The sequence below is a fragment of the Hyperolius riggenbachi genome, chromosome 4 (assembly GCF_040937935.1).
Source record: "Hyperolius riggenbachi isolate aHypRig1 chromosome 4, aHypRig1.pri, whole genome shotgun sequence".
Classification (NCBI taxonomy): Eukaryota; Metazoa; Chordata; class Amphibia; order Anura; family Hyperoliidae; genus Hyperolius; species Hyperolius riggenbachi.
In genome coordinates this window covers 370215260-370242310 of record NC_090649.1, presented here as the reverse complement: position 1 = coordinate 370242310, position 27051 = coordinate 370215260, and the positions used below count along the sequence as shown (strand labels likewise).

Sequence of the window (27051 nt, the reverse complement as noted above, 5' to 3'; positions counted from 1 at the left end):
CCAAAAGAATGGAAACTTGAAATGTCCTGTAATTATTCTACAGGCTGAAATGCTTTTGGGTTCAGTTGGGGATTGTGTACAGTACAAGGAGGAAGTGAAGAATGAGCTGAGTGAGTTAATGACAGACTCTAAAGATGTCCAAGCCGAAGCTGAGAAGATCCTGAACACAGAGAGCTTTGAGGAGGCTCAAGAATTGCTACTTCATTACGAGGTAATAAGACTGTGTGATTTTTAGTGTCTTGTTGAAGATTATCATTTCCCATTGAACATCTTCTACTGGATTCCTTGGGAATTATATAATATGTTCCATAGTTAGGATATGCTTCTTATTCTCTTTCCACTGGAGCTGTAGGGCTTTAATCGAGGTAAGCTTGAGTAGATTTTTCAAAGTTTGTTTTTCACTCACTGTTCAAATTTGTTAGTCTGTGGTCTGCTTTTCACCCTTTCTCTTAATATACACTGAGAGCACAAGGCTAAGCAGTTATTAAAATTACATTTTAAAGTCTGACCACAGTTTTATCTAGTGTAATGAGTGGAAATTTCCCAGATACAAATTTGCCAGCCTATGTTCTAGTGTCTGAGAGGAAGCCAGTAGCTCACCGAGGCCATGCTCAGACATAGATGATGAGCAGGAGATACGTTTATATTTTGCTTAAAGGTGTCTTTACATATCTGCTCTTAGTTTTGGCCCCTGTGGTCTTCATGACTTTTACTGCATTTGCTCCCTTTACTAAAATCTAATGACAAAACTCTGATTTGGCAGCAAAAAATAAATAAAATCCGATCGAAAAAACAGGATGTTCAGCTGCAGATTACTCGTGCTAAGCAACTGCAAACTGAGAAGGGATTGTCCAGTAACGTCAAGGATGAGTTAGTGAGGATGGAATCTGAACTGGAAAATGTGGAGGTCACATTGGTGAAGCAACAAGAAAACCTGAAGGTGAACCAAACATGTTAAAGTATCTAAAATTAGACACTCACTCTGTTCTCTGACCATTACTGTATGTTTGAACTGGTGATCTTTTCTGGTGAATGTCCACATAAACCATTTCTTGGTTATGCAATCTCCCCCATGCATGAAGATCATGCGACCTTGTACGAGGACTTTCAAAATGAAAAACTTTTCAGAACGAGCCAATCATTGCCGTAGTCATAATGTGGAGATGACAGAACAATATTTTTAGCCAGACTGGGTAACTGCCTCATGTCTGTCACTGTGCAGCTTTGTGATTATGAGCTAAATTAGAAAATCTGTTTTAATCAATCTGTCTCAGAGAGATGTTTTGCTTATCGCACCTGTTGCTCACTTGTTTTTTCATCTCTCCCTACATGGGGATGCATACAAACTCTTGGCAAAACCAAACCTTCATGTTTTTTTATAGGTTATTTTAAACAAAATGCTCTCAAGGTGGTCAAATCATACCTCTTCATCTCTGTCTTTCGAAGAGTTTAATCTCTATGAATTAAAAAATGTTAAATAATGTTTCCTTTGTGTAGAGCACAATACATGACTGGGGGCAGATAGAAAAGGGAAAAGAATCCATCACCCAGTATGTAAAGCAGATTGGGCCAGCAATGGAACGACCTTTGAATTATGGAGCACTGGAAAATTTGTCATTCGAACTTCAACAGACAAAGGTACACGGCTTACTTTAATCAATGTAACTTGCATTAAATATTAATATTAGATTATGTATTAAGTATAATATATATTATAATTGTTTTATATAAGTATGTACACAAAGTTTTTACACTAGCCTCCAATCACCTAACCTGTTTTTCTCCTGCACCGTTAACCAGTCTCCTAAAGTCTATTTCCACCATAAAATAAACTGATCCTCAATGGACATGGATTATGTAATCACTGTAGATTTCAACATGCATGTAGTCTCAGCACTCTATCTAGAATATTACTATTAGTTATGTCCTTAATCTTACCACTGGAAAGGGTTGCTAGCTCCATTGTGTAAGTGCAACCTCGGCATTGCCTATTGCTACTCCACTATACTTAAAGAGACACTGAAGCGAAAAAAAAAAAGATGATATTATGATTTGTATGTGTAGTACAGCTAAGAAAAAAAACATTAAGATCAGATACATCAGTCTAATTGTTTCCAGTGCAGGAAGAGTTGAGAAACTCCAGTTGTTATCTCTATGCAAAAAAGCTATTAAGCTCTCCGACCAACTTGGTCGTGGAGAGGGCTGTTATCTGACTTTTATTATCTCAACTGTAATTGAACTGTTTACTTTTCCTCTAGCAGAGGAGAGTTTATTACTTCACAGACTGCTCTGAAAGACTCATTTTGAATGCTGAGTGTTGTGTAATCTGGACATATTGTAGAGTGATGCAATGTTAGAAAAAACACTATATACCTGAAAATAAAAATATGAGAATATTTTCTTTGCTGCTAATCTTCTAGTAATTATTCATAGTACACAACCAATTCATTATATCATATATTTTTTTTCGCTTCAGTGTCTCTTTAAAGTACACTTGAACTGAGAGAGATGTGGACCCTGCCATATGTATTTTCTTTTAAACAGTGCAGAGTGCCTGGCTGTCCTACTGAGTGTCCGTGTGCAATAATCTTAACCATAGACCCTAAAACAGCATGCAGATCAGATGTTCTGACTGAAGTCTAACCAGATTAGCCACATGCTTATTTTAGGTGTGTAATTCAGATACTACTGTAGACAAAGAGATCAGGAGAACTGCCAGGCAACTGGTATTGTTTAAAAGGAAATACATACCCCTCTCAGTTCAGGTGTACTTTAATCTATCAAACAGGGATGGGCCAAGTGAATGGCAGTAGAGGTACAAGCCTTAAAGGATACCTGACCCCAGGCAAAGCTACCTAAGGTTAGCCCAGAGCTATATTCATTTTGGAGCCACATAGCTCTGTGTGTTGTCCATTCCTCTTCTTGTTTCTCCTGGTTCCTATGATCACTCCTTGAAAAAAGGGACTTTTGGGGCAGGCACTTTTCAGGTATATTGTAGAGCAGAGTTCCCCAAACCTGTCCTCAAGGCCCATCAGCAGTGCTTTTTTTGCAGGAAACCACAAACATTCACAGGTGAAGTAATTAGTGTCTCGCCAGAGCTAATTATCTACCTCTGTGGATTTCTACAAAACATGCACTGTTAGTGGCTCCTGAGGGCAGGGTTGGGGAACACAGTTCTAAAGAACTAAGGACCCTCCCAGACAGAGGCTATGTCTGTGATTACTGTTTTATGCCCACACACAAAAAAAATTGTTACTTGTGGGGAATTGAGGGGGTACAATTAGTAAAAATGACTGTAAATGTAAAAATGAAAAAGGACCAGAATGACACTATCATTGTTCACCTTCATTTGCACTCAATCCAATAGCTGATTTCTGCATTAAGTTGCAGGAAGGTTCTGTGTCAGCTCTGGAATGTGCCATACTCTAAATACCATAGTTGGCACTATACTCCTTCTCTCTTCACCTCTTCCCTCTGCTCTGTGCCAGGCTGACTCAGTGACACAGGCACAAGCACAGTACCTCTCGGGCCACAGCTGTTGGGCTTCTTGAAAAGGCACCTCCACCCACAGTTAACATGATCTCTGACCAGTCTTAGTGAGGGCAGAAAACTGTCATGGTGGTTTTTCAGTAGAGGGCATGACTCACTAACAAGACATATTTTCTACATTTTGTAGCACAGAAGGTCAGTTTTTAAACATTTTCTCATGTTACTCTATTATAACTTATGTTGCCTGTGCTGGCAGCGTGTATTTCAGTTTCAATTTGGAGATGTTCATAGCATTTAAAACACATTTCTCTTTAAGGTGTCTGTGATTTGGTCCATGTAAATACAGATAAGTATCGTGCACTGTAATATTACAAAAAAAAACTGACCATAGTTGTTTTTCAAGGCAGTGTGTTTGTTGACTGGGTTCATTTCTTTTACAGGAGATGTGTAAAAACAGTGAAGAACTGTCACTTCAGGCTGAGAACTTGGTGAAGAAATCAAGTGATATAAAACTTGGAGAGAGGAGCAAACGCCACCTTCTGGAGAAGACTAAAAATGTCAATGAGAACATAAAGCAGGTTAAAAAAGCCCTGGCTCAAAAGTGAGTGCATTCTGTGCAAAGAGTTTTAAAGATAAATCCACATTTTCACAAGAAACAAAAGGCACTAGATTTTAAAAAAAAAAGTGTGCATTCAATAGTTATAGTAAAGCCCAAAAATCAGAGTGCTCTGATGATACCTTTTTGTCAGAAGCAAGGCTTCAATCGTTCAAAGTGTTGTGTTAATTACGTGACCATAAGCACATATTTCAATGAGTCAGGTTTCAGGTTCTCTGGGGGTGGCTTCTGTAGCTGATTGCACCATTTCCACTGTTCAAACTGCATGGAAGAAAGCACAGTCTGAACCTGTCCAGGAAAATTGCAGCCTGCAGCACAGACCGTGTTCTATACAGGAAGTGATTACGGTAGTATTTGGACTCCTAACTAGAAATTTTACAGGTGATTTATTTGACATCTGGTAAACAAGTAGAGATAGGCAGATACAATCAAGCTGTGGATCTGAGTGCCTAGACTGATCCAAGAAAATATTTATGTCTAGAATGGGGGTTTAAGAGAAATCACAAGCCACTGATATTTTTTATCTTATCTTATTTTACCCCTTTGGCCTTTCCTCTCTGTTGCATGGCTATTCTCTTGGTTTGCTGGGATTAATGGCTCTTAATTCAGAATTCATTAGCATTGCAGTTACAAATGTTGCCTAATGAACTTTTATATTTAATAATCATGAGTGGCATTCTTTTCCACTCTAGCATGTAGCCTTGATCTTTCACTTAAAACTAATCCTATCCTACTTTTAAACCAATCTAGCAATTGGTTATGATCTCAACTATTTACTGATCCACTATTTCACCTAATCTAGTTCTATACTTTATCACAACTCTAGGCATGAACCCCTTTTAACCTTACCTTAATCCTAAACTGTCTTAAAGATAGTCAAGGTGGGATGTCAAGGTTGGCGTTTTAATTACTTAATTTGTTAAATGTGTGCACACACACTGACGCTGATCACACAGATCAACAAACATAAATAAGCAGATTAAAACAATACCTAGACAAAAGAAATATATTACTGTGCATGGCATTCTTTTCCTGCAAAAGGTATACTAATGTTTGGCTGTAAATGTATCCTCTTGTTCATGTGGTATTAAAGGAAAACATACATGCAGTGAAAATGAAGACTAGTGATGATCAATGAGATGAAAATAATGCTGGCTACCATGAATTATATGCAGCTTGGAACTGAGCCAATGAAGTTCAACATGAACTGAATTTGATTGGCTGAATTCCAAGCTGCATAAAATCTGCATGCAAGCTGGACTTACTTGCTTCTCATTGACCATCTCTAGTGAAGATACCGTACTTATTGTGCACCTTGAACCAATCTATTCTTCTAAATGTCAGAGAAACTTGTACGCTTTGCTAATGTACATTATTTTATTTTTAAGCATTGACAAAATGGAACTTGTGAAGAATAGATGGGAGAAATTTGATGGAGACTTCGAGGCTTACTCCTCTTGGATTTCAGAAAAAGAGAAGGAACTAAGTCAGCTTGAACTTTCAGACATTTCCCCAGGCATACAAGTCACTCGTATCAAGGTATATTGTTTGTGCATTACCCATATTTTTCGGACTATAAGACGCAATTGTTTTTCCCTAAAAATGGGGGAGAAAAATCAGTGTGTCTTATAGTCCGAATATAGAATCTACAGCTGCTGTGAGAGGGGAACAAAGGCAGAGCTGTGGGCATGGAGGCTTACTCTGACATGGGGGTTGTTGGTATATACGTGAGCTTACCAGAAATCCCTGCAGACGTTGGAGCTGGCGTAACGCAGTTGCTAGGTAACGCCACCGCGATATGTGAACCACAGCCTGGGGAGTGCTGTCCTAGCCGCATCTCCTGATGATTGATACCAGCACCCTGTGTCCCTCACACATGCTGCCCAGTCCAGCCTAATCATAACGCACAGCATATCCCTATAAATTCCTTAACTGGATACTCGTACAGGCACGCGGCGGGTGCAGCGTGCCCAATCGCTAAGCCTCCATACCCACAGCTCTGTCTTAGCAACCGTCATGCCAGCCAGCTTCAACGGTCTGCAGGAATCTGATGCACACACACAGGATGCTCTCCCATACATCTTTCCTCTGAAGAGAGCAGGCAGTGTTGCTGTGGTACAGATGCCCCAACCTCCATGCAGATCGAGGTAGTTTTTTGGGGGAAAAGGTCTACAAGACACCCCTGACCATAGACACACCAGGAATAGTATTTTTTTCTGGATTTTGTCCTGTAATCCTAGGTGCGTTTTACAGTCCGGAGCTCCTTATAGTCCGAAAAATAATTAATATGAAGGCAAATAATGTTTTCTGGATTTTACATGATGCATTATAAATATAATCAGCTTCCTCCCAGCACAGTAATGAATTGCTGCTATGATAACTGTGATATGGAATCTGTGTTTAGGTTAGCACCATTGCACAGCTCTACCTATTGTCATAGTAGAGGTTGGATCTTGAGCACAAATTATAGGTTAAGAAACCTTTCATTAGTGTGCTGGAGTCCTGTTCTTGCTAAGCTCCACCATTGACTTTGCTATGTTGTGACAGAATTAATAGTTGTATCCCTGGTAGTGGTCATTTCACAAGGAATGTGAGGTATTTTATAATTATAGCCATTCTTATTCAATTGCACCAGATTGTAATTATTTTTCAATAAAGGATATTATTTTTAGATATACCGCCTACCTCCCAGTAAAACTAAACAAAAAGCAAAATTTCAAACTACAGCAGTCTCAGTTATCCTGCACTGATATATATGTATCTGATATATATATATCATGAACTCTGTATTAAAACACAGAAGAGCCCACAAACAGCCTAAGAAGTTGGCCTTCACCACTGTGAGTACAACCAGCGATTTGTGCTGGTTAGTTGAGAGAGGCTGCTGGTTAGTGGAGTTCCGGATAACTGGGCCTCTACTGTACTTAAGTTAACGTAGGTCTCATGGTTTACTTTGTTTCACTTTTAGAGGCTAGTTTTGATTAGTTGCCTGAAACGAATGATCTCTGGGAATCTGTGGCTCCCGTGCCTAAAGGGAGATGTACCTGCTGGATGGGGGTGGGCTAAGGGTGCAAGAGTGACGAAGGGTGGGTGAAGGGTGCCGGAGTGACGCTTCTTGAGGCAGTCAATAGAATAGCAGTATGGCAAAAAATAATTTCCAGCATTAGATGGATGCCAGCAAGTCAAGTCATAGTCCAGAGATCTCTTTCATCATATCACATCACATAGTCTACCAAAAGAAAGAAAGGACACGTCATCCAACCAGGCATCTGTTTACAGAAATGGGACCTTCGGAAACATCTAAGACAACACTAGCCTTTATTTAAAAAAGGGGGGGGGGGGAGCATGGCGTTAACTATAAGAGAACTTCCTATATGTCAAAAAACACACACCCTTAAAAAGCTCACTAATAGTCTAACCACTGTATATTTATCTAACACCTAGACTCCAAAAACAAATCAAAACTCCATATAGTAAAAACTTAAACAGGTTTCTGCTTATTTAAGCCTGACCTCATTCAGATATATTTTACTAGGGGCATTAGAAGTAGAGATGATGGGCATTCTGGCCCTCTATTGTTCCTGTACTATATTGCAGTTTACAGCTTTCCTCTCTAGTGTTTACCAGCATTCCAGTGTCCATGTCGCATATTCTAGCTGTGCAATTCTCCCTGTAGTGTATTTCAGCATTCCAATGTTTATGTGATGTATTCCACCTTTCCAGTTTTTCCAGTATTCCTTGTAGTGCATACCAGCTTTCCAGTGTTCCTCCCCTATAGTTGTTTACAACTTTTAAGTGCCCCCTGGTGTAGAGGCCCGGGGGTTACCCGAAATGCAGTTCAAATTTAGGTATCCATATTGATTCTTATTGGGTTGCTGGCTGCATGTGTGGGGTAGTGAAAGCAAGCAAGCATAAAACAACTCTGTGTCTTTTGCTTCCCAAATCTGTGATGGCTGCTGGGGCCAGAATACTTACTTTCTGATAGGCATGTCGTCAGGGTGGAGATTGTTGTTGTTTACTGTGCTGCAGCAGCTGACATAGCACCGACACAGTTCCTGCAAGCACTGTGTGATGACAGGGACACAGTGTCCTTTACTGCTTCTTCTGTCTCTTAATCCCGCGCCCTGTATGAGTGGGACATACAAGCTGCTGTGAGTAGTGCCGCAAAGGATGTGGAGGGCAGAGCTTCTGATCGGGTAAGAAATTTTCCTGCACACATTCGCTTATCAGGGACATGGAATCTCATTTAGCTCTGCTTACACTGTTTGCTTTCCCTTCACTCCTTCAGCTGTCTTATGTCGATTATAATGTTTATTGCAGTGCCAATCGAAAACATGGTTGCGAGAAAAAAATGGTTGTGGGTCTGTAGGCTGTCGGGTTGGGTGCGGGTATCAGATTCAAAGCAAAGCAGGTTGTGGAATCTCAGCGAAGAGGGTAGGGACAGGTGTGTTGACAAGGTGTGACGGACAGATGGCCCTGGCAGCATGGGTGGCTCCTGCAATGAGTGAGGCCCCAAGCGGTCGCTTGGTTCATCTGGGCCAAGTGGCACCCCTGGAGGGAAAGATCCTGCATTTTCCGTTACATTACATTTTGTAAATTATATTGAATATGCCTTGTAATAGATGCATTATTATTATTAGGATGCTAATAGAAAATACATTTTTTCCAGGAAATACTCAGGGAGCTAGAAGAGAAATCCAATGAAATGGCAAATCTTGATGCTGAAAGCCAGTCCTTTGCTGAACATGTTGGCTCTGCAGAGCTGCTTCGGATAAAAGCTAGACTGTCACAGATGTCCAAGCATTGGGACTCACTCAAAGACCATGCTCATCAGCTGGAGGAAAGCATTCTGGGAAATGCTGAGCAACAGCAAAAATTTGATGATACATTCCAACAGGTAGGAACAAATAAGGGGCACATTATCACATCTGAAAAAAAAATTACCCCATTTTAGCTGTATGTTTTCTTTTTTTTTTTCTAGAAAATATTTAGTGACTTCCTCAGTTTATATGAATGACTTAAGCCAAGTCAATTGGATAATTGACAAAGTGCCTTGTAGTGCCCTCAGCATGCAGGAACTGCATAGGGCACATCTGATCGGTTCTTGGGCATGATTTGTCCTAATTATGTATAACAAATTTTGAGTATAGATAATGATAAGTTTTATATAAACAATTTGAAAAACATATTTTAGTTAAATAAAAGCAGTGTGAAATGCTTGGCAATCATTTCTACACAATCTGGTTGTACCTGTGTAAGAGCACAAGGGGTATTAATAAATGTGGTTCTCATTACTGAACCTAGATTAAAGGGACATGGTAGTGAGAGGGGTATGGAGGTTAGTTTATCTTAAAGCGGATCCGAGATGAAAAACTAACTATAACAAGTAACTTGTCTATATATCTTATCTAAAGTTTAGAAAGTTTGCACAGCAAATATAGCTGCAAACAGCTTCAACAGTGTATGATTATTTCTTCCTGTGATACAATGAGGGTAGCCATGTTTTGCTTGTCACATTACACAAGCAAGCTGATGGCATCTCCAACCCTCAGGTCAGCCTGTGACAAATTCACTCCCCTCCTCCTCCCTCCTCCCCTCTGCCTCCTCCTGCTTAGACTGAGCTCCCATAAGCCCTTGCTTCATGGCTTTAAGAGTGCCAAGGTACATAAGGAGCTGTGGGCGAGGCTTGTTTAGTTTATAGGGAAATAGAGTATTAAAAAAAAAAGTATTTGGCTAGGGATGAATGCCCTATAAACTGTATGAAAGGAACCCAACTATGCAATGAGTAAAAGCTTATCTCGGATCCACTTTATGCACATTTATGCTGCTTCACGTCCGCAGTGGCAGCAACTAGAGCGGCAGGGATGCGCTAGTCACGTCCCTGCAGTTTGGGTGGTCTACAGGCGATCGTGCGGGCAAATGCTAGTAGCAGGGGAGATTGGCTGCAGGGGACAAAAGTCCCCTGTGCCAATCCGAGCATGTCCGCCGAGAATAAACACTGTTTTTGTTCAAAAACAGTGTTTATTCATTACATACAGCCGCCACGCTATCTCCCGCCTCTGATTTCTGCCGGTTTCCGCCGCCGATCGTTACATTTATGAATGGGAACAATGTTCCCATTCATAATCTCCCTGCCGGCCACGTGATTACAGGTTTCCAATGGAAATCTGCGTCACTTCCTTAGTTACAATGTAATGATACATTGTATCCTATGTAGCCTACAAAGTACGCTAATAGAATTTTTGCTCAGCGGGGACATCTTGTGGCCAAATAGTAAAATACAACTACTGACTTTAGGGGAAAAAAATAATAATATCTATGACAAGAGGGCATATAATTTTTAAATATTGGGCTAAAAATTAGTGATGGATGTAAAACAGAAAAAAATGCACCTTTATTTCCAAATAAAATATTGTCACCATACATTGTACTAGGGATATCATTTTAATGTTTCAATAACTGGGAGAAATGGCCAAAAAAAATGTGTGGATTTTAATTATGGTAGTATTAATTATTTTAAAACTATAATGGCTGAAAACTGAAAAATAATGATTTTTTTTTCCATTTTTTCTTATTATTCCCATCATAATGCATTTAGAATAAAATAATTCTTAGCATAGTGTGCTACCTAAAGAAAGCCTAATTTGGTGGCGGAAACAATAAGGTATAGATCATTTTGTTGTGATAAGTAGTGATAAAGTTATTGTGGAATGAATAGGAGGAGCGCTGACAGGTGAAAATTCCTCTCGTCCATAAGGTGAAAAATACCAGCGGGCTGAAATAGTTAAAGAATGGCAATTGTCTGGTTGTCATGCTGTTCCTGTTGGCTAAAGTAGTGTCTGAATCACATGCCTGTAACAAACATGTAACCAACATGACCAGACCTGAATCAGAACACCTGATGTTTGAATGTGTTCTAAGTCAGTAGCTGAAAGTATTATTAGAGACACAAGATCATGAGGACAGCCTGGCAATTGGCACAGTTCAAAGGAAATAAATACAGTAGCCTTCATAATCCCTCTCAATACAGTTTCCTTTGAAATTCTGCTTGTGTTATGATGCTTATATTGTCTCACTGCCTGTATGTAGATAAACTGTTTCATGATCCAGTGGTAGAGTTTAGTCAGATTACAGAATATACTAGAAAGTAATTGTGACTGTCAATTCTTATTCTGCAGATTCAAATTTCTTTGGAAAAAATCGAGACTTCACTTGCCTGCCCTGTTAAGAACTGTTCTTCTACAGCAGAGACATATAAAGTGTTGACTTCACATCAGGTAATTCACTTTTATTGTAAGTAAATAAGGATTTTTAACCATCGTAAGGTGCATTGACTTCTTATTTGCATTAGCAAGTGTTTAATAATTTAAATACGCTTTTTATGCAGCTAGATATGAAATGTTGCCCATAATTATTTCATATCTTCCTATTATGTCCAGTTGGTGGTATTCTCCTCTCTAGCAGAACAGCCAACTTGCTTCAGAAACCCATTAACCACTTGAGGACCCACCCTTTACCCCCCCTTAATGACCAGCGCTGTTTTAGCTGATCTGTGCTGGGTGGGCTGTGCAGCCCCCAGCACAGATCAGCTGGCAGGCAGAGCGACCAGATCGCCCCCTTTTTTCCCCCCTATGGGGATGATGTGCAGCGGGGGTCTGATCGCTCCTGCCTGCCTGGGTGTTGCGGGGGGGGCACCTCAAAGCCCCCCTCCGCGGCGAAATTCCCCCCTCCCTCTCCTCCCTCCCTTCCCCGGAGATCCGAGGCTGCACAGGAACGGATCTGTCCTGTGCAGCCTCTAACAGGCTCCTGCCTGTCATGTGACAGCGATCCCCGGCCGCTGATTGGCCGGGGATCGCTGATCTAGTACAACGCTGCTACTGTTAGCAGCGTTGTACGGATGTAAACAAAGCGGATTATTTCCGTTTGTGTTTACATTTAGCCTGCGAGCCGCGATCGGCGGCCCGCAGGCTATTCACGGAGCCCCGCGCCGTGAATTGACAGGAGGCTGCTTCCTGATTAATTAGCTTGCAGCCGGCGACGCAGAACTGCGTCGCTGGTCCTGCAGCTGCCACTTTGCCGACGCGCGGTATGAGTGCGCGGTCGGCAAGTGGTTAAATCACTGCATTTCAGGACATGGATGCAATGTTTCTGAACAGAGAACCTACATCCATGATTAACCCTTCAGCAGTCAACTTATTTAGAGGCTTGCAAGTGCTCCAGGCCAATTTATTTTAGCACATTTTTTGATTTTTTACTTATATGTATATACAGTGGGATGCAAAATTTTGGGCAACCTTGTTAATCGTCATGGTGGTTACGATAAAAAAAAGTCAGTTAAATATATCATATACAGTAGGAGACACACACAGTGATATTTGAGAAGTGAAATGAAGTTTATTGGATTTACAGAAAGTGTGCAATAATTGTTTAAATACAATTAGGCAGGTGCATACATTTGGGCACTGTTGTCATTTTATTGATTCCAAAACCTTTAGAACTAATTATTAGAGCTCAAATTGCCTTGGTAAGCTCAGTGACCCCTAACCTACTTACACAGGTGAATCCAGTTATGAGAAAGAGTATTTAAGGGGTCAGTTGTTAGTTTCCCTCCTCTTTTAATTTTCTCTGAAGAGTAGCAACATGAGGGACTCAAAACAACTCTCAAATGACGTGAAGACCAAGATTGTTCACCATCATGGTTTAGGGGAAGAATACAGAAAGCTGTCTCAGAGATTTTAGCTGATTGGTTCCACAGTTAGGAACATAATGAGTAAATGGAAGACCACAGGCTCATTTCAAGTTAAGGCTCAAAGTGGCAGACCAAGAAAAATCTCGGATAGACAGTAGTGATGCATGGTTAGAACAGTCAGAGTCAACCCACAGACCAGCACCAAAAACCTACAACATCATCTTTCTGCAGATGGAGTCACTGTGCATCGTTCAACCATTCGTCGCACTTAACACAATGAGATGCTGTATGCGAGAGTGATGCAGAGGAAGCCTTTTCTCAGTCTAAAGCACAAACAGAGTCACTTGAGTTATGCTAAAGCACATTTGGACAAGCAAGCTTCATTTTGGAATAAGGTGCTGTGGACTGATGAAACTAAAATTGAGTTATTTGGGCATAACAAGGGACGTTATGCATGGAAGAAAAATAACACAAAATTCCAGAAAAAAACACTTGCTACCTACAGTAAAATATGGAGGTGGTTCCTCATGCTGTGGGGCTGTGTGGCCAGTGCAGGGACTGGAAATCTTGTTAAGGGACGCTTGGATTCCACTCATTATCAGCAGATGCTGTTGGAGACCAATGTCCAGGAATCAGTGACAAAGCTGAAGCTGCGCCAGGGCTGAATCTTTCAAGACAACGACCCTGAACACTGCTCAAAATCCATTAAGGCATTCATGCAGAGGAACAAGTAAAACGTTCTGGAATGGCCATCTCCATCCCCAGACTGGAATATAATTAAAAATCTATGGTGTGAGTTAAAGAAAGCTGTTCATGCTCGGAAGCCATCAAACCTGAATGAACTACAGATGTTTTGTAAAGAGGAATGGTCCAGAATACCTTCAACCAGAATCCAGACTCTCATTGGAACCTACAGGAAGGGTTTAGAGGCTTTAATTTTTTCAAAAGGAGAATCTACTAAATATTAATATCATTTCGTTTTTGTGGTGCCCAAATTTATGCACCTGTCTAATTTTTGTTTAAATAATTATTGCACAATTTCTGTAAATCCAATAAACTTCATTTCAATTCTCAAATATCACTGTGTGTGTCTCCTATCTGATATATTTAACTGACATTTTTTATCGTATCACACCCAATGTCATCTCAATGTGGGCATGGGCGATCCTGGCACTCAACGACTCCCATGGCCAACATCAGTCACCTGTGTGAACCAGCCCTTATAGGATACGTAGCTGAAAACAAGCTACTGCTGATTTACTTAGCTGGGGATTCCTTTTGCCCCTAGCAAAGGAAATATGTCCTATGCCACAGTTCTGCCATCTGCCACTCTTCTTGGATCCCCTTCATAGAATAGCTGCCAACCCAGCCGTGACAGCAGCTTCTGCCCATGCACGTACATTCTGCTTGTGGTCACATTCCTGTAGCACTGCACCTGCACAGAGTGCTCCTGGCCACAGGAGCATGACTGCCATCAGTGTGTGCTCACTCATGCGCAGAAGCTGGACGCTACAGAGGGGACCCCAGAACAGTGACAGACAGCGGAACTGTGGCAAGGGACACAGAGGCTGAAGGAAGCCCTAGGTAAGTAAATTGGCAGAAGATGTTTTTTAGCTCATGTATCCTTTTAACCCCTACCTAGCCTAATACTGTATTTACTGTGCGTACAATACAATTAAACTCCACCCAGAACATTTCCTCACATTTAGACTCTCCTTGAAGTCATGCAGCGCCAAGCAGCTGACTATTTAACAGGCCTGCAGGGGGAGCCTATCAGCAATTTTAAAAACATGCGGTTGGTGGTCCCAGGCAGTAGCAATGCTCAGCACCCCGTCTGTACTCAATTTGAAGCTTAGATATCAAAAGCAAGTACCGTAAATATTGGCCACAGCCAACAAATTATAGTGTTAGCTGTGAATTACACTTACATTTTCTTTTGCATTTTTGTTCAGATTCACGTTGAGCGAGTTAAATTATCATATAACCATTGTGTTTGTTCTAACCCCCAGAATCTCTGTCAGGATGTTGAAAGCCTGAAAACAAACATTCACTCTTTGACAGCAGGAGCACGGAAACTTTCTAATAAGGATAAAGCAATGCAAGACACATCAAAACTCCAACAACGCATTGAGGCTGCCTCAGCAAAAGCAAAGGAGAGACACACTTTGTTGGAGCAATTGCTAGCACATTGGCAGAGGTGCGTTCAGGAGGAGATGAACAACCAGACAGCTGTTTGTATCCCTATATTAATGAGATTTTTGTCTTCCAGGCAGGAAAAGGAGTATTCATCTTTTATGATCTGGCTGGAGAGAAGTGAAAGTTTGATCAGTGCTCATCAAGAAATGTTTCCTGGAGATAAAGGAAAAATTGAGACTGAAATGCAGACAGTCCAGGTGTGTATGTAGGTCTAAATGATTAATTCTTTGTATATGGATTACTGTATTACATATCAGTTGTGCCATGAAGCTTTTCTCATTTTCTCATTAACTTAGTGTGCCAGCCACTACTCTTTATAGGAGTTTCTTATTGCATAGTTCAGCGCTGTCATAACTTAAATGGTATCTCAAAAAGTAGCCGAGTTTCCAATAAAATGTTATTGATGTGGTTTTTAAAGTGGACATTAAGATAGAACTTTTTTTCTGATGTGATCGAGTAGGAGATATGACAGATTTCTCTTGATGTAAAACCCTTGATAACAGTTCTGTGACTACATCTGGCTAATCATTTCCACAATGCCGTTCTACCACTCTTAATCGTGGCTCTGTTGTTTCAAAGATAACCTGAATTTCACTTCAGAATTAAATCTGGATTATATGTTGTACAAAAATGATTTGAGTGTGATTTACTAAGGTGTAGGATTGTGAATTGCGATGTAGTGGCTTGCATTAGTGTGGCCATGATATGCAGAGAACCCCACTTATCAGCTCTTTTGTCATTAAGAGCTGTGACCAGATTCCTAGAAATGAATACACATAGCGCATTTTGCACTATTCATTGCTGGGCTTTGGACTGCTTTGGACTGCTTCGGCTGTAGGCCACTTGCTGCATTTATTTAAGACACGACTTGTAGTGCAATGCCTAGCAGGCATCTTTTTGTTAACTCCCGTGGACATCTGCATGCGCAATGTGTAAAAAGTGGTGCTGCAGATACATTCGGGAATATTCACTAAAATACAGTAACATTGCAGTGCTCAGCAATGTAACTGGTAATTTGCAAAGAACAATGTGTGTGTGTTATCTAGGTAAAGCAGGTTGTGCTTATTGCTCAACCCACGCTATGTCAGTGGCATACGTTTTGGTAAAATTGCTGTGTGCCCCCTTTATGATAAGCTGGAGAAAATCTCCCCAATGGGAGGATAAGTCCCTTCTTTGAGAGTTGGCAGAAAAACAGATAATTATTGGAAGAGTTAATAAATAATCTTCAAGAGATTTTGAAAAAATGCTAATACATGTGATGGTTCTAATGGATGAAAACATAAACATGGTTGTCATGAATATTTCACATAAGGTTTTGCAAAGGATAATCTGCTAGTAATATTACTATAATCATTGCATTTTCCCAGGATCTGCAGAATGATTTATCAGTACAATCACAGAGGTACACAGTCCTGGTTCAGCTGTGTGCAGCTTTATATGCCACCGCCCCCGAGAACAGCGTAGAGGAACTGAGGAGCCGTCTGGAGACTGTGACTCAAAGGTGGAATAATCTACCAGAAGCCACTTCTAAAAGGTCAGTAATGTCACTTATATTTTTACATTTGGAATGACTAGAAGGTTACATAAAGACATACAAAGGTATAACAGCTTGAAAAACATTATTACTTGGGTTGTATACAATCCAGCAAATTGTTTTGGCAAACACACAATTATGCCGTGTTTTCCCCGTAAAAAAAAAAACATAGTAGGCAGCTTTCACCCCCCAAAAAACACATTAGGCAATGTTTCCCCCCAACATTTAACACAGGCAGCATTTCTCTCCCATAAAACACATTTGTCAGTCCCCCACTACTCCCCCAGTTAGTGCCCCTTAATAGCCCTGGTTTTAGTGGTGGCACCTAAAAAAAAATTATTTACTCCTCTCTCCTTTAGTGACACTCCAGGTTTTCATTGCAGCAGCTCCTGCTCTGTGCTGAGTAGTAATGAAGTTCTGGGTGATGCGGTTGGAGTGTATCACTCCGCATTCCGGCTGGCCCAGCATTGGGGGGAGATTGCTCCACTTGCGCTTAGCATATACAACCTTGAGGGTTGTATATGCTAAGTTCATATAGATCAAGTGGGATTTGTTCCTGAGCGAGAGGCCCGAGATAATACTATAAGGACGATAGATGTGGTGCAGTGGGCTGGGGCCTCGGTCGACCCTGTCATGCTGTTATCCACAGACGCGGAGAAGGCATTTGACAGGGTCGACTGGGGTTTCATGAGAAAGGTATTACAACATATTGGTCTGGGAGGGAATATGGAGGCATGGATCCTTGCCCTGTATAGAGAGGTAACAGCTAGAGTTAAGGTCAATGGGACCCTATCGGAACCACTGACAATACAGAATGGAGTACGCCAAGGATGCCCATTGTCACCGATGATATTTGCCCTGGTCCTCGAACCTTTTTTGAATATTATCAGGAATAATCCTGATATCAATGGGGTGAAAATTGGGCAGAGGGAACATCGGGTAGCGGCATTCGCAGATGATCTGCTTTTTTATTTGAGGGGTCCGCATATATCCCTACCCTGCCTGATGCGGGAGTTTGAGAGGTATGGAAGATTATCAAACTTGAGGATTAATTGGGATAAATGTCAGGCCATGGGAATTAAAATAGCACCTAAAGAAGTAAATAATATAAAAGCCAATTACCCATTTAGGTGGGAGGGGGAGGCCCTTACATACTTGGGGATTAAAATAACGGTGGATATTCAAAAAATGTACCAATTAAATTATTGTTCCCTGCTTTCTACCCTTAAGAGAGATCTCCTTAAATGGAGAAAGCTTAATCTTACAATGTTGGGCCGAATTAACACACTGAAAATGAATGCTATGCCTAGGTTTCTTTATGTATGCCAGACAGTACCTATCCCTGTGCCTATGAGTTTTTTTTAAAGAATTGAGAAGGGAATTTGGGAGGTTTGTTTGGAAAGACAAGCCCCCTAGATTGAAATTCTCAATAATGATCCAAAGTAGAGCAAGGGGAGGATTGGCAGTGCCAGACCCATACCTGTATTATAGTGCAGCAGTCTTAACTAGAGCTATTGATTGGCATAGTAGTGGTGGAACGAAGATGTGGGTAGAGATAGAACAAAATATGGTTGAATATCCATTAAATAATCTAATATGGTACCGTTCTAGGTACAGGTGTTCTCACCCAGCCAGTGTTTTGGTGAATCATACAATAACAATATACAATAGATTCAAAGAAAAGCAGCAATTGTCACCTAGTCCCTCCCCGCTTATGCCAATATTAGATAACCCCGCCTTTGAACCCGGTTGCAGAAAGAATATAAAGGAGGAGGCAAGTGTTCAAATAGAGATTAGGGCTGGTGCACTACTAAACGGGAAGAATTGGAAAACACTAAATGAAATCAGAGAGGAGTTCCGAGATCTGAGACTGGATTGGTGGAGACTAATGCAGTACCATCATTTTGTTCTGACCCAGGGGAAAAAAGAGGAATTCTGTAGAGAGTTAACTAAATTTGAAAAAATATGTGCTATGAAACAAAGACCAAAAAAAGTTTTGACTATGATATATGGGGAATTGGTGAACAGGGAGGATCAGATAATCGATTATAGAGAAAAATGGCAGGAGGATTTAGAATATACGTTCACGGATATACAATGGAGAAGAATAATAGAAAGATCATACAAAACTTCAATATCAGCAAGGATACAAGAATCCGGCTTTAAAATTCTTACAAGATGGTATATGACTCCGGTCAGGCTGGGAGGGATATATGCGGACTCAGATAGGAGATGCTGGAGATGTCAGTTTGAGGAGGGAACATTCTGGGTGGAAGTAAAAAAGTACATTGTAGAATTGACAGATCTAATTCCAGGAGATGATCCAGCTTTTTTCCTGCTACATCATAACGACTATGGGAGAAAGCAATATAGAAAATCAATATGCCGACACTTTTTAAATGCGGCTAGAATTATCATTGCTAGGCATTGGAAATCACATCTAGCCCCCCCTTTAATTGAGTGGTTCCGGGAAATACTGTTTATTCAACGCATGGAAAAGATGATATGTACATTGAAAGGTGAAGAGGAACAATTTAAAGTGAGCTGGGAGAAGTGGGATGAATTTACCAAGACTGCGGAATATAGACAGGTAATGGGAACTGGATAAAGATGGATAAAGACAATTAAGGGGGAAAACAGACTGAGAGAGGGGACAAACATATAATACATATGAGAAAAAGAGAAAAGAAAAGGAAAAGTCCAGGGGAAGGTGCAGGAGGGGGAAAGGGCGAATAGAACAGCAAAATATAAAGAAGACCATGTGGGTGAGAATGAATGGAGGATGCATGAGTAATTGGGGGAAGGAAATGGGTATTTTGGGGATGTGTAAGGTTAAAAGCTCCCAGGTAAAACCTCTGAAGTGGATGATTGAGTTTAGGCTTTGAAGTTTTATGAGCAGAGGCTAAGGAGTGCAGAAGAGAATATGATAATGTATTAACCTATTGGGATATATAATGGAGTTTCGTATGTATATATATGCGATGTATGTAATATCGATAACCTATGCACCCTTTTTTTTGCCCAGATGCTTATATATATATATATATATATATATATATATATATATATATATATATATATATATATATAGAAAATGTGTATGGAAGTTTTATATGGAAAGAAAAGTTTTCTAATAAATAAAGAATTTAAAAAAAAAAAAAAAAACCTTGAGGGAAAGGGGGGAACACATGGGACAGTGCATGGCACAGCACAGAGCAAGCGTGGATGGACCGCAGCAGGGGCTCTGGCTTGTGGGCCGCCAGTTGGACAGCACTGACCTAGAGGAATACAAAGTAAATTTGTCATCTTCACAGATGATACAAAAATGATGTAGACTTTTCAACAGGAAGTAGGATAGTGTCAAACTACAATAGGATCTTGTCAACAGAGCAATGCAGTATTTGCCAGACTACAATTTTACATTTGCCTCATGTAATTTATTTGCGAAAAAGCAGTAGATTTGCGAATAACTTCTCAAACATGATTTGGACAGATGAATTTGTTCTAGAGTATTGTACTACCAAATAAATATCTTTTCATCCATACTGTAGTTTTATGTACGGACATTTTCTATAAGTTATATGTAAGGAACAGCTGCCACTGAAAATTAAAGTGCTGCATTGCAGATTTATGTGTTTATTGTATATTACTGAAGTATGTCTCTGATTAGGTCATACAAATTAACACATTTTTCAACCAGGATGAAGCAGTGGACTAATTTTATTAAATGGATAAACATCAGTAAAGAAGTAATTGAGGAGTTAAGTTTCTGAAAATGAACTTTTGTTTAATAAGTACCCTTTTTACCACCTTTGCAGGATTGGTGTGCTGGAGTCTGTGCTGAGTGAGCATCAGAAATTTGATGACATGTTGCTTGAATTATCCCTTTGGACCAAACAATTTTTTAGAGAACTTCAAGAAGCTGCTGAAATAAACACTGCCAGTCATGATGCTGCTCTGTCAATAAACAAGGTAGCCCATTTATTGCAATAAAGCGGTTAAGCATCAAATGTATAAGACCATTTTCATGTATGTGTATTTTTAAACTATATTTTTATCTCCTCATTAGTAAAGTAGAGTATCTGTTCTATCGAACTCTAGGCAAATCAAGCTGTCAGAGCGGTCACCTAGACCTTGACCCAGATACACCATCAGCCTCCGCCCTTCTGCACACAGTGTGATGTCAACTCTTGGCCATCTTTCCATCACCATCTGTTCATGTGCTAAGGGGAAGGAGTGTGGGAACTGCTGTCAGGCTGTGGACAGGATGGGAGGAGGCTGGCATCATAGTCAACTTTTGAGAGACTGCTCTGACAATTGGGTATTACTGGAGCTTGATAAAGGGGATTACTTTACTATGCTAATACAATTAGTAATGGGCATATAAGTAAAGGCACTCTTTTTAGAGGCCATTTTCAATTTAATAATCTTCACTCCTCTTCAAGTGTGCGTTAAGGATAATGAACCTCTGAGTAAAGCGTAATACCAATACGCCCATTTTTCCTTGCATCTCTATTGCATTTACACATTCCTTCACCGTCTTATAACATGATTGTGGTCACTCAGCATCCTGGGACACGCCAGTGGTTTTGTAGTAGACACTACATATGCATGGATGTTTATCTCATCATGTTACACATCACATCAGGTACCCTTTAATAATTGTATTGAAAGTATTATCATTTTAAGTGATACTATTTAGTACATATTTCCCATAAATGTGTTGCAGAACATGCCTGTTTCAGTAGATGTACATTGTTGACGGTTTTTGCTGTGGTGTTTCAGTAGCCTCTAACCATCGTCATCAGCACTGCCCCCTAATTCCTTTGTATATTTTTTGTTTCTAGGGTGTGTCTTTACTGTGTCCCGTATTGTAGAGATGTACAGAGTCTGCCGTATTGTAGAGATGTACAGAGTCCGTCACACACAGCTATCTGATTATGCTTTTGCTTCTGTCATTTTTTCAGTGTAATACTCCTGTTGTTTATAGCCTGATGAAGCAGGGATTTGCCTGTGAAATGCATTTCCAGTTGTTTCTAGGAGTATGCGAATAAATTTGGTATTGCATTAACTGACAGCATCGTGTCGTGTGTTGGGTGAGCTGGTCCACCACCACCTCCCAATCGATTTTAACCATTTTAGTGAATTGTATCCTTTTGGCGCCTCTGTACATCTCTACAATACTACAAGTCCACCCCAGGTGGAGGGGTGTAACCCCCTTTTTCTCCTATACACAGAAAGCGACTTCTTAGTCCTGAGTGGGGACAGGCCTAAACTCCTCATCTGCCTCAACAGTGGTTGCCTTAGCGGTAACCCTGGTTTGTAAGTACAAATACTTACGTTTCATATTTTCCGCCTTTTCCAATACATACTACGCTAGATTGGGCTCTCGGCTTTCTGTTTTATACTTTACTGTGTCCCCACTAGCTTAATTCAGTAGGTGCCTAAAATATAAGATTGTGCAGAAAATAAAATTTCTGCTGCTCATCTTGTTAATAGATTTTTTTCCAGTCTGCCCTAATAAAGGATAGCTTGTTGTGTAAAGCAAATGTACTTGATACTATAGTCTACCTAAACGAGAAATGAAAAGACATCAGAGATCCATTACTTGTGACAGCTGTAGCACAAAGCTTTCAAAGTTCAATTATAGGTTATGTATTTTATGGACACCTATCCATCAACTTGTGCTGCAACCACCTGTTTGTATTACATTGTATAATCATTTTCCAATAATGACTCTTTCTTGTATCATACAGAAACACATAGAAGAGGTGAAAAGACAACAGCAAAAAATTAGCCTCCTAAAAGACCAGTTGGCCAAGTTGTGTACCTTTACGAATTCAGAAGACCATTCTCTTCTGGAAGGAAGGGTCCATGACTGTGTACAGCTCTACGAAGAAGCAAGTCAAATCACAGAGAGGCGTCAACAGTCCTTGTCTAGGTTGGAAGAGTTCTTAAGAAAACACATGGACTTACTGGGAATTCTTCAGAACCTAAAAGAAACAGTGGAGGGAGCTACCAGCTTGGATAAAGAGAATTCAAAGACTCTTGAGAAAGAGTTAAATAACGTTGTGCAGGAAATTGACAAGCAAACGTCCTTGTCTATGGGATTAGATACAGCACTTACCAAAGCACAGTATCATCTAAAGAGCTCTATTTCTGAGCAGAGGACCTCCTGCAGAGTGCAGTCTGACAATCTAAATCTAGAACTGGAAAAGGTACAGACATTACTCGGAACAAAATTAAGTGAGAAAGAGGCACTAGGAGCTCTGTGGAAAACTTTTATCGATTGCCGAGAGAGATTGCTCAAGGCTATTGAAGACACTGAAGAAAAAGCAGACAACGAGGAAATGAAAGAGGCAACACTACAAGCACTTCAACAAAGGTAGTAAGCTAGCAAACTGATATGGTGTATTTTGTGTGTGTTGATCAACTATACTGTATATAGCTGATAATAGTACAGTACATATGGTACTTTAGTGCATTTGACATGTATTACCTCTGCGGAGTATTGTTCAGTAATCCAGATTATTTTTGAATCCTCATAATTACTAATTAATATTATATTAAAGCATAGTTCTAGACAGATATGATAAAGGCTCTAATTCTACTCCTCCCTACAAAAAAAAAGTTTATGTGTTGTTGTCTGTGGTGTCTTGTTTGGAAAGATTTACTCCATTCCAATGAGGTCACTAGTGATACTGCTGAATTGCAACCATCTTTTGATGCCTGCACCTACTAGTGTCATTTTTCAAACTGAATCCTAAACACACTCTGTAGAATATGGTGTTAAAATCCTCTTGTGGTTCTGCCTCATAATTTAGCAGTCTGAAAAAAGCCTCTACTAGGTAATCAGTGCTCAGTCATTGGACTGAGTAACAGTAGGAGGTCTGAGCAAGGGGAAGAAGTCAGGGTCATCTTGCATTATGCCCCTGATGGATGCACCAAATCTTATCCCATTGTGCCACAGATACTCCCACTTTTTTGCCTTACTATTTAAAGAGGAGCTGTTAGGTATAAGGTCTCAGAGAAAATAAACACATATATCAGTAGCTAAAGATTGGCTGTACTTACATTACATATGCATTTCACTGTCCACGTTTGGATTTCACAGAATTTGTATATAGTATATGCAGAGATAGATGCTCCTGACAGCTCATGGCAGGCTCCATGTTTTTCTGTCAAATGTGTCGTCATGTCCTGCCTGCTTCCTGATCACAGATAAGCTTGTACTTGAACAACACAGTAAGCAGTGAATATTAATGAGCCATGTGGCTAGGAACAATAGCTGACTCCTGCAGTGTACTCTGCCCGAGATTTATCAGTGCTACGCGATTACAAGCTGCTGTAACGTCTCATTAGCAGCCGAGGGGAGAGCCCCAGAATGCTTTGCAGTATGGTATGCGGCTTGCGTCTTCTTAAGAATAACAGACTTGCTGATAAGCACACATCAAAGGTAACTGAGATTTTTATCTTCACTAATTGCTTTTGGGCTTCCTTCTAAACTGTTTAACACAGGAGAATAGAGGTTTAAATTAGCTTCTGCAGCCTGACAGTTACTCTTTAAGAAAATGACTATGGTATTGTATACCTGGTGGTAAGTCCACCACTACCTCTATTTTTAACCAGATTTTTGTGTATCTTATTCTGTTGGCACCTCTGGTTACTGACGTTTCTGCATTATATTGTCCACCCTTAGTGAAGGGGTGTTACCCCATCTTTTTGAATGTACAGAGAGTGGCTTCTTTCACCTGAGTGGGTTTGGGTTTGTTCTCCCCACCTGGTGATACAGTGGTTGCCTTTGTGGTAACCCACCTTTGTGAGTACCCCTTTTTCTCATATTGCTAGGCCATATAATAATAATAAATACATACGTACTACACTATACTGGGCTCTCAGTTCTCTCTCCCCATTTTTCAAATAATCTTTCTTTTATGATCAGCTACTCTTAGTTTCTTAGTTTCAGAACTCAAGCCTAGTGTTATATGATAGTTTTTACACAAATATACACTGTATGAAGTGCTTTATTGTGAAATTTTCACCAATATTCTTTCATTATAATTAACAGATTAACATTTTTTAACGAGCTGGAAGAGGAAATTGACTCATACCAACATGAAAAGCAGTGGCTAATGGACAAGGCAAGGCAGATAGCCCAGAAGGATTTATCTCTGGCTGCTGAAGCTGATATACAACTGAATGGCTTGAACAATACCTGGGAAGATACTAAGAAGCTCATCAGTGAAAGGTGGGAGGCTTGTTGTACAGGCTTATCTATCAAAACCGGTGGAAGGAAAATTGGAGCAAAATTATGGCAGTTGCTGAGGGCAATCAGCTTTTTTTTCTGTGCATTTGTGTTAATAAAACAGCCCATATAAGTGCATTAAATTGAACCACAAAAATTACATATTATACCTTAAATTCAGGTACATGCATATGACACTTCCTAGCTTTTCATGCCTGTTGCACACAGACAATTGGCACATGTACCAGCTACAGGGTCCTAGAAACTGAATAAATGAAATGGGTCCAGTGTGAGGTGAGAGGAAAATTGTGGCTGAAATATTTATTTCCTTTAAAACAATGCAAGCGTTCTGGCTGTCCTCCTGAACCTGTCTCTCTAATAATTTTAGTCATAGACCCTGATCGAGCATGCAGATCAGTGACTGAAGTCTGATTAGATTAGGCACATGCTTGTTTCAAGTGTGTAATTCAGACACTACTGATGCCAGAAAAATCAACAAAACTGTCAACTGATATTGTGTAAAAGGGAATTAATATGTCAGCCTCCATATCCCTCTCACCTTAGGTTCCCTTTAAAGCAGCAGGGACAGCCATACTATGCCAGGAAAAAAAACACATATATAACTAGATAACTACTTGTTCTACTTAGATAACAGATGTATTGTACTATCCACGTTTTGATTTCAGTGAAATTTATATAGTAAATAAAGAGAATTCTGTTGTAGGCATTTTCCATTTTGATTCCCTCTGACAAGTTAATTCTGATGTAATTTCCTCCCTTATGTACACCTGTCTTTCAGTTTTCTGCGCGCGTTTTCTGTGCACCAAGTGTTTCTAAGAAGAAAAATGGGCTTGTTTTTTTTATCACAGCAGCTAATGTAATTGATAGAGAAAACTGACAAAAGTTTTTTCTCTGTGCACGAAAAATGCATTAAAGAGACTCTGAAGCCAAATTAAAATCTCGTTTTTAACCTTCCTTGTATGTTAACCTCCCTGGCGTTCTATTAAGATCGCCAGGGAGGCTGTGGGAGGTTTTTTTTTTAATAAAAAAAAAACTATTTCATGCAGCCAACTGAAAGTTGGCTGCATGAAAGCCCACTAGAGGGCGCTCCGGAGGCGTTCTTCTGATCACCTCCGGCGGCCAGAAGTAACACGGAAGGCCGCAATGAGCGGCCTTCCGTGTTTCGCTTACCTCGTCGCCATGGCGATAAGCGGAGTGACGTCATGGACGTCAGCCGATGTCCTGACGTCAGCCGCCTCCGATCCAGCCCTTAGCGCTGGCCGGAACTTTTTGTGGGGGGGAACTTTTTAGCTGGGGGGACCCTCTTTCGCCGCTGCATGCGGCGGATCGCCGCGCTGCAGCGGCGATCAGGTAGCACACGCGGCTGGCAAAGTGTCGGCTGCGTGTGCTGCTTTTTATTTGAGCCAAATCGGCCCAGCAGGGCCTGAGCGGCAGGCTCCGGCGGTACTGGACGAGCTGAGCTCGTCCAGACCGCTCAGCAGGTTAAGAAGTATCAGTAGACCGAAAACGCTGCATTCCTGCGACAGAGCGAGGGGTTAAGACCCCCCAAATACTCCTGGTAAATTTCAGGCAGTACTTCCTTGTTGAGGCAGAGCTTAGCGCTGCAGCTCTGCCTCTAATGAAGTCAATCTGCTGCCTCTCCCCGCCCTTCTCAGTCTTCCTTCACAGAGAGGGGTGGGGAGAGGCGGAGATCTGGGGGCAGATTGACTTCAGTGAGGCAGAGCTTCAGCTCAAAGCTCTGCCTAACCGGGCAGCAAAATCCATGACCAAGAAAGTCGTGGATGTTTGCCCCGGGATTTGGGGGGTTTAAACCCCTCGTTCTACCACGAGAATGCGGCGTTTTAGGTCTACTAATACCTCTCAACATACTTGGAAGGTAAAATCGAAATTTTAAATTGGCTTCAAAGTTTCTTTAAGTGTGAACTAGCCCATTGATTAACACAAGTTCTCAGTTTTTCTGTGCAGAAAATGCGCACGAAAACAGTCAAGTGTGTTCCCTGCCTAACTTATTTTTTCTCCTAGAATCTGCTCTAGCTAGCTTGCTTTCACAGCAAGATCAGATTTCAGCACTAGCTTCTCGCTGAACTGCCCTCAGCCAATCAGTGAGGAGCAGCAATGTAGGAAGGGTGATGAAAAGCTTCCTTCTCATCAGCAGTGTACCAATCGAAGCTAGGCTGACAGATAAGATTTATTGCAGCAGATACATTTCTGATTTGATTAAAGTGCTTGCAATTCAGAGTGAGGTTCTAGGCTGTATAATG

General features: G+C 40.7%; 1 protein-coding gene across 12 annotated transcripts in view; it reads left to right on the top strand.

Moving 5' to 3' along the window:
- SYNE1 (spectrin repeat containing nuclear envelope protein 1) overlaps positions 1 to 27051 on the top strand; it is a 707535-nt gene that overhangs the window by 309717 nt on the left and 370767 nt on the right. For 11 of the 12 annotated variants that reach the window (XM_068232018.1, XM_068232025.1, XM_068232014.1 and 8 more), the window contains 13 exons: positions 44 to 211; positions 764 to 940; positions 1498 to 1638; positions 3930 to 4090; positions 5494 to 5644; positions 8775 to 9002; positions 11284 to 11382; positions 14804 to 14991; positions 15064 to 15187; positions 16358 to 16524; positions 20343 to 20496; positions 22281 to 22909; positions 24593 to 24772. In XM_068232018.1, the coding sequence (XP_068088119.1) occupies positions 44 to 211; positions 764 to 940; positions 1498 to 1638; positions 3930 to 4090; positions 5494 to 5644; positions 8775 to 9002; positions 11284 to 11382; positions 14804 to 14991; positions 15064 to 15187; positions 16358 to 16524; positions 20343 to 20496; positions 22281 to 22909; positions 24593 to 24772 (2567 nt within the window). The remainder of the gene's footprint in view (positions 1 to 43; positions 212 to 763; positions 941 to 1497; positions 1639 to 3929; positions 4091 to 5493; positions 5645 to 8774; positions 9003 to 11283; positions 11383 to 14803; positions 14992 to 15063; positions 15188 to 16357; positions 16525 to 20342; positions 20497 to 22280; positions 22910 to 24592; positions 24773 to 27051) is intronic. The other variant, XM_068232016.1, reaches the window with a different exon arrangement.